We start from the raw sequence: 13,350 nt of genomic DNA on the forward strand, positions 1-13,350 counted from the left end.
GGAGGTGACAGCAAGTTAATGACATTCACAAATCATTTTACTTTAGGAAGAGTTGGGAGCACCAGTCAGAACAAAGAAACAATGCTAAAAGACTTAAAAGAATTTAGAAACATGAGTTGTAAATAATGAAACAAGGTTTTACTAGAGAATGTGCAAAGGAATATGCATGAGGGAGGTGAGATGGGTATAAATAATTCTAGCACACATACTCAATAGGAGGGAGAAATATCTGAAGCAATAATGGTAAATAAAAGACTGCTCACTATGAGAGTTTGTATGGCGTTGGATTGCTGCAAAATTGCTTTTTGCAAGTCAGGGCAGAATATATGTAGATAGCAAGAAGGAAAATAACAGTCCTCTACCTCTGCAATATTTTGTTAAATTCTAGGCACTGCACTAGTAGAAGAATATTGACAAGTTAGAGGGATTCAGAAAATGGAAAGTCTGGTCTATAAGGAAAAAAGTAAAAGACCTAAGGGGGCCCATCTACATGAGATTATGTCACCATAGTGATGAGCTGCGGTGACATAGTGACAGCAGGCATGAACCATGATGCCACCACTATTGCACAGTAGCAATGAGCTACTGTGCAGTAGGATCGGAAATGATCTGTGTAGTTCTGGGACTGCACAGTACTGGCAGTTACTGCACAGTCATTTAGTACTTGTGTGTTCAAGCTCAGGGTGTGCTGTTTTGCTAAATGGACAGTAAGAAGGGATTCAGTATCCAAATATAGTAAATGAGGAGAAGGTACAAATACACTTAAATGTACAAATACATTAAATGAGGAGAAGCTATTTAGGGGATATAACAAGGAATAATGGAACAAAAATTAATAATGGCAAAACTGAGGTGACTCTCAAGAAAAATTGGAATGATGAGATATGTTTTGCTGTAGTCTCTTTAGGGAAGTCCTATCACTTGGGACTTTGTGTACTGGACTGGACAATACACTTGACATTACAGTAGGAAACTTTTTTGCATCCACATGGTAAGTAGGATAAAAGGGACTATTGTGCCAGTTCAGAGCATCTAGCCTACTACTATTTGTCTGCCACTGGCAGGCACCACAGACTTCAGAGGAGGGTGCAAGAGACCTTGTGGTAGACAGTTAGACACGGGTGTCAAGCTCATGGGCTGGATGAACAATCCTGGGCTGGTCTGTGGGCCAGACCAGAACTAACTCCCTATGGAGCACTCATTGTGGCAGGTCCAGCCGGTAGGCTGCACGCAGAGTGTGCCAGTCCCTGGGGTGAAGTGGAGCATGCCCTACTCACAGTCCTTGGGCTGGACCTGGCTCTATAGGCAGCACAGGGGGATGGTGCAGGGTGTGTGCTTCATGCATTACCCTACCAGACCCAGCACTGCACATAGCCTAGACCAGGGGTGGCCAGCCAGTGGCTCTTCAGAAGTTAATATGCAGCTCTTCAGAAATTAATGCGTCTCCTTGAATCTTTACACAAGCACATGGTGACCAGCTTCCATAGCTGTTATGTCACATTATTACATATTACTGTGGCTCCTTGGTAATGTATATTGCTAAATTCTGGCTCCTTCTCAGGCTCAGGTTGGCCACCGCTGGCCTAGACAGTCTGGGGTGCAGGCTGCATATTGTGGCCCAGGCCGGTCCCCTGTTCTGCCTACAGTGCTGGGTCCAGCCCATGCACCACATGCAGTGTGAGGGGCCAAAGCCAGCACATGGGGTTGGTCCAGTGACCCACAACCTGGATTATACAGCTTCACAGCCTGGATGCAGCCTGGATGTTTCACACTCCCAAATTAAAGAGAAGTTCCATCCTTTATAATAAGTTAGTGATGGACTTAGTGGATACGTTGTGTAAGAGTTTTTATCTCTTCTAAGTACGTTTAAATTTGTATAAAGGATGGTGTCTGACAAATATATGGATAATGTTTTCCTTATCCATGTAAAAAGTCTAATTAAAAAAACCCAACCAATTAGCTACATTGTAGCTAGGGATTAATAATATTGCTAAGCAGCTGGCCTCAAAGACAAGCAGGAGTAGGCCACAAGCAAATCACTACCCTCCCAGAGCAAGAAGGAAGTATGGAGGAGGTTGTACCTCAGATGTGTGTTTCAGAGGAATAGTGCAATTCCTCAGTGACAGTATGTTTTATGCACTTGAACTGAAATCAGATTTGCCTTTCATCCTCACTTTTGTCTATAGCCATGGACAGGTACTACATTTGTGCCAAGGAATATTCCCTTTTCTCAGCACAAAATTCTGTGTATGTGTTAAAGAGGTTTTTTTTGGAACAAAACTCACTGAAAAAAATGTTAGATCGTCTAACTGGCAACTTCTCTGGAGAGAGAAATTATAGCATTACTTGTAACCTGTCACCTTATTTTGGGGTCCCTAGAACACCCAGTATTCCACAATCTTTTGTTCTCTCTCTCTGCAAGGGGGAGAGAAGGAGGGAGAGTGCCAGCTCTTTCACGTCCTTGGTAGCTGCAGCTTTTCTGCCTGTCCCCTTCCTTGGCAGGGTAAACAGCAGACTGTCAATGATGAAGCTCCTCTAGGGGTGGGATGAGCCAAGGAACAGCTGCTCTTGCCCCCTGACTAGTGAGCTTGCCTTTGGAGCAGCTTTGTAGCTCTCCAGCCATAGGCTTACAACACCTGTACCCTCCCCTTGTCACCGTGCTTTCATGGTACTGCAAATTCCTTTCACTTCAGTATAATGCCTGTCCATCCCATCTGTCATTCTAGCATCACATCCTGCCATTCTTTTGTTTTGATTGCAGAATCTCTCTCTTCCTACCCACCTCTTATTAAATAGCTTCTTTATGCAATGACCTTATATTTAATCACATATCATAAAACTTTGGTTTAATAAAAGCATTGTTTCAAAACATGCCACATTTCATCAGAAGCATTAAGTAAATTTTATGGATTTCTAATTTAATATATATTTAGATTTTTGGCCCATTTTTAACAGAAAGTGGGATAATTTCTTTAAAATATTCTTTTTTTAAAAATCAATTCATAAATTTTTAGTATTTAACATAGTTTTCCCACTTAGTAATCCCTTATTGGTTACATCTACCATGACTTTATGCATTTAACTTAGTTCTCACCCTTTATAGAAAATGAAGTTGCCATAAAAATTGAATTCAGCTTGTTCACATCTCTGGGGACATCAGGGATTATTCTTAATTGTTCATTAAGAAGATATAAAGCTCCGAAACAATCTATCATATAGTCTACTTTTCTTGTTCTTAAGAAGCATTGCACATTGGAACATTGATCTTTATTTTCCAAAGCAAACTAGTAGGATTTATTATTATTACCCACTGCACAGTTGTCCATATTTCTTAATAAAAGCAGACAGCTTAATGCTTGTGGGTGGCCATGCAGAAAACACAGGTTTAGAAGTGATCTTGACTCCCTGTGGCTTTGCCAGTGAGGTTATGGGGGTGACAGTGCAGTTTAGGTTTAGGTCGCCACATAAACACATCAGACAATGTTCATCATAATAGTGACAGGGAATCTGTTCCTTTAGCTTGCACACAGACCCAGCACTAACTGGTGCACAATGGTATGTAAAGAAAAGTTAGAGGTCTAGTAATTGGTGGCAATAGAAAATAACAGATGAAGAATATCCCAGGACTCTGAATGTGTGTGAATTTGGCTATAATGGAGTAAGTGTACAGAGAACATTTCATTCTTGTTCGCATGTTGGGAGGGAATTTGGGGTGGATTTATACACCAAATGACAATATATAAGAACTAGAGGTGCTCAGCTGGGGCAGGGCAAGCACAGGACGGAGCTGTGGCTCATCCGAGGCGGGGGGGGGGGCGGGGGGGGAGTCCTGCTGCTGCACACTGCTTGGCCAGTGCTTGCCTGCTTGTCTGGTGGATCCTGCTGCTCATCGAGGATGGCATGGGGGAGGGGCCGTGTGCCCCCAGATCTGCTTAGGGTGGGGTGGGCGAGGAAGAGCCTCCCTCTGCAGATCCGAGGGCACATGCCACCCCCCCATGCCCTACCGAATGAGCAGCAGGAGCAGTCAGATGAGCAGGTGAGTACTGGACCAGCAGCTCCTGGATGAGCAGCATGCAGTGGCAGGAGCCACCCCGCCCCCTCCCTGTGCCCCCCCAGACAAGCCGTGGCTCTGTCTTTCACCCATCCTGCCCCAGCTGGGCAGTGCTTGCCCCTGCCCCAGCCCCACTCCTTCCTCACTGTGGGGCTGCACACCCCAAGCTGCCGGGCTGGTATCAGAAATCAGCTTAGTATTGGCCGATATGCCTCCTTAAAAATCTGCTATTGGTATCGGCCTAAAAAATCTGTATTGGTGCAGACCTTGAAAGAACTATTTGCAAAAGAGCATTTTCTGTGCTACAGTTTAGGAATACATGTGCTTCAAGTTTTGTTTCACATGATAAAGCCCTTGCCGAGTAGAAGTATTTCCTTGTATTACAATGGGCCAAAGTGAAGAAGGGAATCTTCCAACTGTTATTTCCAAGGCCCAAAGTCACTGTCCTGGAACTGGGAGATAGAGAAGTTGTAGGGACATGACCTCATCCAGGCCATTTTCTCGTGGCTATGTTCACGCAATCTTGATGTCCGGGGGGGAGTAAAATAGGTGGTTCTACAGTGCTCCACACATTCTTCTCTGCTGTGGTGATCCAGTGTTGCCTGAGCAGTGCAAGTTGAATATTGCAGGTCCAGGGTCTTCATCAGAATGCTCGTTAATTCACTTGTACACAAAATGAAAGAAAACCTACAGAAAAAAAATATAGGTGTATTTTTAAAAAACATAGAGTTTTTTTTACCTCCCTGCCTGCCATCTGACACCTCCAGGGAAAGAATTCTACCTGATTAACACATCAAAGAGCTACTCAATGCAGCTCTCACGCTCTCACCGACCCAGAGGGACAGCCTTCCATCTTCAGCTCCCTCTGTGCAAAAATTAAGTTTATTTCCTACCTACAGGGACTTCTTACCATCTTGTACTATCTACCCTTTTCCCAGAGCCTGACAAAGGGACTTTGATCCCAAAAGCTTGCAGAAAAGGACAGTTTTCTTGCCATTTTCCAGTTGGTCTAATAAAAGGTATCATTTTGGAACCAAGAGTTCTAGTTTTTTGTATATCTTACAGGTACATTTGTTCACTGTGTCCATGAGAATAAGCTATAGTATAAGCTGTAGTAACATAACAGCCCATGAGAATAAACTGTAGTAACATAACAATATGAAGTGCTGCTTTCCATCAGTCACTTATCCTTTCATAAAAAAACCATAGCTACATTTGTTCACTCAGGCCATGTACAGATGACTGTGAACATTTGGTTCCCCGGGGACAATTAGCAGCGGCCACCTTGCGCTGCAGCTACTTGTCCCTGGGAACATCTGTTCCACGCGTGCTTTGGCATGCAGCAAGTTACCAGGGACAGTAGAACAGGCTGGGGCTAGCACTGGGCTGGCCCCAGCAGCTTTACCTGAGGTCCTGGGGGGCTCTTGGACTGCAGCCATGGAGATCCTGGTGGGTGGAGCCTGGCTGGCAGCCACAGCATGGCTTTGGGCAGCCCAGCTCCACTTTTCAGCAATGTGAACTGCCTGTGTGTGTGCTGCTCTGGCTTTTTTTTCCTGGGGTTTTTTTTTTAACCAGGGTTCCAAAAAGGGTAAAAAAAAAACCTGCAGAAAGAAAAAATTTGGAAGGCAATACACATTTGATCTTAAGAGACATTATTACTTTTTCCTGGACAATACAACCCTGAGACTTACCACAGATTTTTTTCCCAGGTATAACACATTTCACCGTAGAGTACATCTTACACATTTGACCCAGTTACTGGTTTGGAATGTAAGCACCTGGGCCCAGATACTTGAAACTACTTGCATGCTATCTGTCTCTAAATCTGCCAGTTAAGTACCATGAGATCACTCAGTTGCTGACTGCCCTCAGTTCTCTGGAGCCTGTTTCCTCCCATAGGAATGTGTAAAGTCTTCCTGAAGCCTCAGGAGTATCAAAGTGGATTCTTGAAGTAGGTGCTCCCCTTCTTATTTCACCAGCACAGCCTTTGCATCCTTAAATATTTTGCTTCCATCAGAGGTTTGCTCCAAACATGCCACAGATGAAAGCAGGGAAAACCAGGGCATTTGGGGAGTTTATAGATGTGTTTTGGGAGGTGGGGAGGGAGGGAGTGCTTTAATTAGTGAGCCACACTAATTAAGTGTCATGTGTATCAACATCCCTGTACTGAAAAATGGCGGTGAGGTGAGGCACTTTGAATGAAAGATCATCAAACTAGCTTTAATTCAAAGTGCCCTGCCGCCATTTTTCAGTGTGGGGATGCTGATACATGTGCCGCTGGAGGCTTCTGGAGTGCGTTAATTTCTGTTCTTCAGCGTGCTCTGACACGCTGGATTTACAGCACGTCAGAGCAGCCTCACTGCACATCTGTAAGAGTCCTTTATGTGCTTACTTGGATGATCTTTTGCTGCAGTGCATAAACAGCTGTAGTGCAGCCTTCTGAGCAAGCACAAAAGGGAAAGTGCAAGGAAAGGTTAGCCACACCAGTGGAAACAGAATCTACAGTAGGCCTAATTGCTAAAAATGGCATTTACATACCTACATTTTGATATACAGAGTGTAAACCTGAAATAGCATTTGGCTTGAGGTACTTAATTGGTGCTGTCAAAAGACAACAAAGCACTATGCAATCAAAACTGTACTATTGAAAAAGGCGTATGTTGTATTGTGACATTCAGATGCAAAAATGTTTTAATAATACAAAGTTTTTATTCCATGCTTCCGGGCTCATTCAGAAAGAAGTAAGTACACTGGCAATGATGCTCTGATGAAACTGTTTGTCTGGGTGCATCTGGCATGCTTGATCATACTGCTAGCTTTTTTTCACCATCCCTGGTACATAACAGTAATGTAGTTATTTCCACTTAACAAAATACTTAGTTTGATCAGCTAGTTAGCTGTATGGGAACTGCCTTTTTAAAAATGTTTAGCAACCTTATCCATGTTAGTAAAGAATATTGTAGGTCAAACTTAGTTAATGTTAAGTCAGTTAGTGTCTCTTATCCTGCTACTTTGTTGTAAGAAACTTTTCTTAGCAGTCAAAGTTAAGAATGAATAATTAATTAGATAACTATTTTGCATATCAAGTGCAAGGAAAGGGTGAATTTTTGATTAGTATCCAGGGCTGTAGGCACATCTCTACATATACAGTGGAAGTATAATTTGGGGCAGTTTAATGGCTACCCAAATGTTGTAAAGAGATATCTCATTTGAGGTGGCCTTGATTGATCCAACCCAAAACATGGGACAAAACAGGAGCAACACAGCCCTTTACACATGTAGCCCTTCCAGTGCGTTGTTGCTCCTCTGCCTGTAGGTGGCCAGGGAGAGCGCACAGCATGATAGACTTTTCCAGAATGACTGACAGTTAACTTGAATGAGCCACGATTAACTTAGATGTACACAGCATTGTCCCAGAAAAAACTGGTAGCATAGTTTATCTTGTGTACTTCATGGCTAGGGACAAACATTACACATAAACTGGTTTAAATGATCAGAAACTGGTTTAAATCTGTAATAGAACAGATGTTCAGCACACATAAACTGGTTTGAAAATGGCTGAAACCGGTTTGAGATAAACCTGGTTGAATGTAGTTATCAGACTTAACTGATTTGGCTTAAACCAGCTTACGCAATGTTTGTCCCAGACCCCTTGCTGGTTTAAGTTAAACCAGACTCCCCTGGCATTTTGGCATGCTCTCTGGGCTGGGCAGGGCTCTCTGTTCCACAGCAGAGCTGGTCCCTCCCCTCTGCTCCCTGGCTGCAGCTCTGGAAGGGACTTGGAGGCCGCTCTGTCCCTTCACCACTCCCTGCTAAGCAGGAATTCCTCCCTGCCCTCTGTCTTGCTGAGGGGTATCTGTGTATTAGCTAGCAGACCACATGCTGGCTCCAGTCCTGTAACAAGGCAGAATCAACAGGTAGCTGGTAATGTCCCCCTGTTGTTTTCTTTTTGATAAATACTGAGTTAGGGATGATAAACACTGTTATCAATTCCCTGCTGGGATAATCAGAGTGTCCTACCTGGGTCTGGCCACACACCCCTCAGCTCAGTACTGTAGAAGGGAGGGTGGGCTGCTCCAGTGCCCCTTGCTTCTAGCCTGGTTCATTGAAGGCATGTGCCTGCATTTCTGGAATGAAAAAGGAATGTCTATTCACCTCCAAATTGGTTTAATCTTTGCAGGTTAGACTAACCTCCAAAGATTGAATCAATTCAGGCTCAGGCTTTTCGAATGTCTGTCCTTAGCCCACAGGTACTTGAAGCAGAACAGTGGATTTGTATGTCTATAAGATCCCAAGACATAAGGCCTTCTCCAAGGAGAAAAGTGGTACATCTGTTTACACTTCAGTTCATGTGGCATCTTCATTCCATCTAGGGCAGGGGGCAGCAATATGTTCTGGTGGCAAATCAGAATGACCCAGCAAACGTCCAAGGAAGTCAGACACTAGGACCTGGATGCCATTACTGCCTCCCCCTGCAGTGTGGTATGGAAAAAACCCCACTCTGTCAGATCTCTATGCCACCCAACTGCAGTGCTGTGTGAGCAGAGCCTTCCTCCGCTGAAACCCCTTGCACCCAACTTTGGCCTAGCCCCAGGCTGGTAGATCAACACTGCTATTGCCTGTTAGCAGTTTGCTGAGTTGATCACTGTGCTGTGTCACATTCTGCGCCATGTCCTTTTTCTGGTCACTTCATAAAATTATCACCTGCATGTTAATTTCTATCCTGTACATACCTATCTAGGAAACAGTAGATGAAGAGAAAACCTTAGAGGAGTGCTGTTAGTACATGAGCAGTACAGTGGAAATGGATTATGTTCTGAGGATTTATGATAGAAAAATAGCAAGGACTGTAATATAATAAATTGAGTTTTTTCCTGGGCAAATAAAGCAAAAATAGGCCCTTTTACATTGTTCTCAAAGTGGACTGAAACCCTTTGTCTAGAGCAAGGGAGTCAAATTCCCCTCATGCCCTAGGGTTGGTCCTTATTGTGGGGCATCTCACTGGGCCAGGAGCAGTGGTGGAGGCAGCTATGGTAGCAACTATGATGGAGTGGAGCAAGTGGCATAGAGCAGGTGGCCTCTTGCTGTGGTGGAGGTGGCACGAACAACAGTGGCTAAGCTGCTGCAAGGCAAGCAGGGCTGTGTCAGTACAGCTCTCATTTATCCCTCTGCCACCAGGGGCTGTGTCTGCCAGGGTCCCAGAGCCTCTGATTCAGCTGTAGGTCCTGCCCATAGCTAGCTACACCCCCAAATTCTGTAGCTCACTAGTAGCCTGACAGGCCACATGGAACAACAGCATGGGTTGCATCCAGCCTGCTGGCCATATGTTTGACACTCCTATTCTAGTGTAAAGTAAAAATGCTGAAAGCCTTATGCTGAGCCTTTGCTACCTTCACACTGTCAGTGGGATTGCACTCAGTCAGCACTCTGCAGGGTAAAGCTGTTTTATTTGCTTCTTATGCTTTAACCCATGAGAGTAAGCTGTAGTAACATAACAGTACGGCGTGCTAGTTTCCATCAGTCACTTAGCCCTCAGTATTTAATCAATGCTTACGTCCCTCCATTTTGAGGAAAGCACTTTAGAGTGACTTTAAAGTTAGGCATATGCTGAAATGATTCCCTGGGTGGGGATACTTTTTTATGTGAACATGCATCATTAGGGTTGGAGAGGTTGGGGTGAAGACAGTTTATATACGCTCATGACACCGTTTCTCCCTCTGTGACAGTGACAGCTACAGCGACCTTAGCGATGACAGCTCTCCAGAAAAAGAACCTCCTGATTCAGAAGCCACCTGAAAGTATTATGTGAGGGGGAAAAAACCAGAGGATGCTGCTGAGGTAAACCACCTCGTTCTGATGGTACTTTATGGCATGCAGTTCTTTTTGACTTACTGCAAAAAGCAGAGTTATCTTGATTCTCCCTTTCATTTCAAATCACCTCTGAAACTTTCTCTTTTTTTCTCTTGCCTGAAGCACTTAATGTCTTTCCCCTTCTGTTACTGAACTCTGCAATTATATTATTAAAGTCTATAAAGCATGTTGAGTACAGTTCGTGTGCAAGATGCTATACAGTGCCATATTACTGTGCTGTTTGAAAAGTTAATCTTTTTGAGTGTACCTGCCTTCCCAGTCACTTCAGTAATTGTCTTTTCTTTGCCCATTTGATTTCCATGTGCAAGTATAAAACCAGATTGATTGAATCACATGGGCAAGCCTTTTCCTTTTGCCTTTACTTGAACCATTTCTTTGTTCTTTAATGCTTTAATACTGGATGCATACCGTGCTGGGGTTATTTGACTTTAGCAGTCTTTCCTGCATCTGATGATCTCATGAGGGTCTCCTCCAGCCCTAAACTTCTGTGAATCTATGAATGCTGCCTTGAATCCCTGGGCTCAGCCACTGTAGTGATGGTGATTCAGCAGACTGAGAGTTCAAAGTATCAGAGGCCATAGATGCCTGCTAAAATTCTGTCACTTCTAGCATTTTTAGGATTTTTAAACCTTTTTTTTTTTTTTTTTTTTTAACTGTAGCAGTCATAGTTTCTGAATTTGTATTTTTGTTGTGTCATCTGACTTTAGCCGAGTCTTGGTCTGAGTCTCAGGATCACTTTAGCTACACTGATCTTCCTTACCGAAGGCCTCTAAAGTCATGGCCGTTATGGTGATATCATCTGTGTCTGCAGGTGAACTGCTCCGTGTTTTGAGAACTTTGGTTACGTTTCTTCTAGTTTAATTCCTTCCCTCCTTGCCATTTGTGTGACATAGCCTGGGGACAGTTGACAGGTGTGTCAAAATGATTATTCAGCTTGTATGCAAATGCCGTGATTTTGCCTTTCCTCCTTTTTTGCAGAAAGACAAGCTGATATTGAAGGGAATGGAATGTACCACCTAAACAATGGATTGCAGCATGTACCACCCATACAATTTCTTGTTTTCCTTTATTTGACATAAGTAGCCTGTTAAGCTGTAAAACCTTCACAGAGGCTTAATTTCCTTGCAACAATGTTTTCCTCCCTGCTGTGGATGGTAGTTGTTTTCAGGTGGCTTCTTCACACATGATATTTCCATCAACCTCTCAAAAAGAAGTCTCCCATGCAGATGCTGGTTCTGTTTAAAACTGATGCAAAAAGCCATCAAATCTTTGCTCTTAGTCCTAACCAGTCTTGTTCTGTGATTTCTGAATGATCTCAGGTGAATCTTTAGTTATCTTTGATTTGAGAGATGGATTTTTTTAAGTACCTTAGAGCAATAAAATACATTCTCCCTTGTGTGGAAATGGTATTAGCCAGGAATAAACTGAAAAACTTGATTCTATGGTGAGTTTTTTCCCCCCATTTAACCTAGGGTGGAGAAATCCCTTATCTTAGAATTGAGTAGGTGGGGAGGAACAGGTGCCTGCTGTGGCTTAGGCTCCAGCTCCTACCTGGGGTCGGGGCCATAGCCACGGCTACAACCTGATTTCTACGCCCTGCTGCCTCTACACCCTGTCATCTCCCCCATGCAGTCTCTTGCTATCTCCCACCTCATACAGCCTTGGCTCCTCCACCTGCTGCTCTCCCTCCTGCCGCTTCACACCAACAGCCTCTGTCTCCATTCGTGGGACGTGAAGCACAGCCTACATAGCTGCTACAGGGGCTGGGCGGAGGCCATGCCCCAGGCTAGAATGGGAACACAGCCTGCCAGTGCAGAGCAAAGGTAAGAGGGGAAAGGGAACAGCAGAGGCTGGGGGTAGGCAGGCACAAACAGGGCAAGTTACTTGACTTCCCTGTGCCGCCTGCTGCCCCACCACCTGCCCCTTTGCAGTGGCGGGGGGCTGAGTTAAAGATGACCCTCCAGTAGTTAGATTCTGTCTTGGAAAATCACAGGTTTATACATACATTCTATGTGTAGAATCTAATTACTGGGGGGGGGGTCATCTTAAATTCAGGTAAATGTGGTGAATTGTTAAGTTTGCTTACATATAAGCTGTGGAGAATTGTCTCGGGTTTGTTTCCCTTGTAAGCTTCTTGTATATATATTTACTCATCTGCTGTTAATATGCAGATTATATTGATTTGTTGTATTCCTCTTTAGATTTTAACAATTGATGTTGAATATACATAGCTTTTCACTTTGTCCCTGGAAATAGTTTCACTGTACAAATGTTCCAAGGTGTGATTGTTTTTTCCTGTAACAGTAATATTTTTAAAAATCTTCTAACACAGAATATAATTCTAGTCCACCGAATTGTAAAGGAGATAGTATAAGGTTTCTAATTAGGAATTTCAGAGAATTTAAACATGTGGCTACAGTTATGTTCAATCTGTTCAGCTGTGAACAAAATGCTAATACAAAACATTTGGAGGAACCAGTCAGAAACGTACAGGGCCAGATACTGAATCCAGTCAGGTAACACACCAGTGGATTAAAGCTCCTCCTTGCACTGCCATCATTCAGGGACCACTCTATGCAGGGGTGCTACCCCTGTATCAGATTAGAGCAACCTGTATGTGCTGTAATTTAGGACAGTGACAAACAGCCTATTATAGAAACTGAAACTATAATTAAGAGTGACCTGGGGGTGGGGACGGGGGATGGAACTAATCCAGTTTCTCATGGTATGCCAGTAGTTCAGGGAAGATCATGCGGATGACAGATCCTCTAGTGAGTCCATGCAGGGCCAGTTTGGATGGCTGAAGACACAGAATCCTCCCGTGATATGGCCACCTAATATGTAATTTAATATGAACTTAATATGTAAGTTCAAGTTTTGGATTTGGTTTTCTTAAAATTGCTTTAGAAAACTTCAGCTTATAGAACCAACAGGTCCTTTTATTCAGAGAAACTAATACCAGTAAAATATAAACTAAGCTCCTGATGTTTTTATTTTGGGGTGGGTTTTTACCACCTTGCCTTGCAAATATTAGGTATTAAAAGAGCTGACGTTATTTACAAGTCTTTGCCAATGTTGGATACTGGCCACTGGAATATAGAATGTGTTACACTTCTTTTAGGACTGTCTGAAATTTTAAAATATATTTTCAAATAAATTATATTACATGAAAATGACTATATATCATGTCTTACTTTCAGAATGTAGTGCATGCCAGTTAAATACCAGGAAATGATGAAAATAAGCAATTCCATTATCCAGCAGGGTCCATGGGGCCTATAACTGCAGCCATATCCTGTCAATCTGTAAATGTAATCCTAATTCATTAAGCAAAATGTTAATGAGTTATGACTCAGTATTCCAGGAGAAGGTTTTCTCACTTGAAAAACTGGGGTAATGCCTAAAACACAACAGAAATTGTTACACAT

The 13,350-nt window shown here is 43.3% G+C and overlaps 1 protein-coding gene across 7 annotated transcripts in view; it reads left to right on the forward strand.

Annotated features, from left to right (window-relative positions):
- The window catches only part of CTPS2 (CTP synthase 2), a 139,137-nt gene extending 126,039 nt beyond the window's left edge, over positions 1-13,098 (forward strand). For all 7 annotated transcript variants that reach the window (XM_090063116.1, XM_090063072.1, XM_090063065.1 and 4 more), the window contains 2 exons: positions 9,778-9,889; positions 10,901-13,098. In XM_090063116.1, the coding sequence (XP_089919242.1) occupies positions 9,778-9,847 (70 nt within the window). In that variant the 3' untranslated portion in view covers positions 9,848-9,889; positions 10,901-13,098. The remainder of the gene's footprint in view (positions 1-9,777; positions 9,890-10,900) is intronic.
- The last annotated feature ends 252 nt before the right edge of the window (positions 13,099-13,350 follow it).

The sequence above is a fragment of the Crocodylus siamensis genome, chromosome 1 (genome assembly GCF_052110815.1).
Source record: "Crocodylus siamensis isolate JL-2025a chromosome 1, ASM5211081v1, whole genome shotgun sequence".
NCBI classification, from domain to species: Eukaryota; Metazoa; Chordata; order Crocodylia; family Crocodylidae; genus Crocodylus; species Crocodylus siamensis.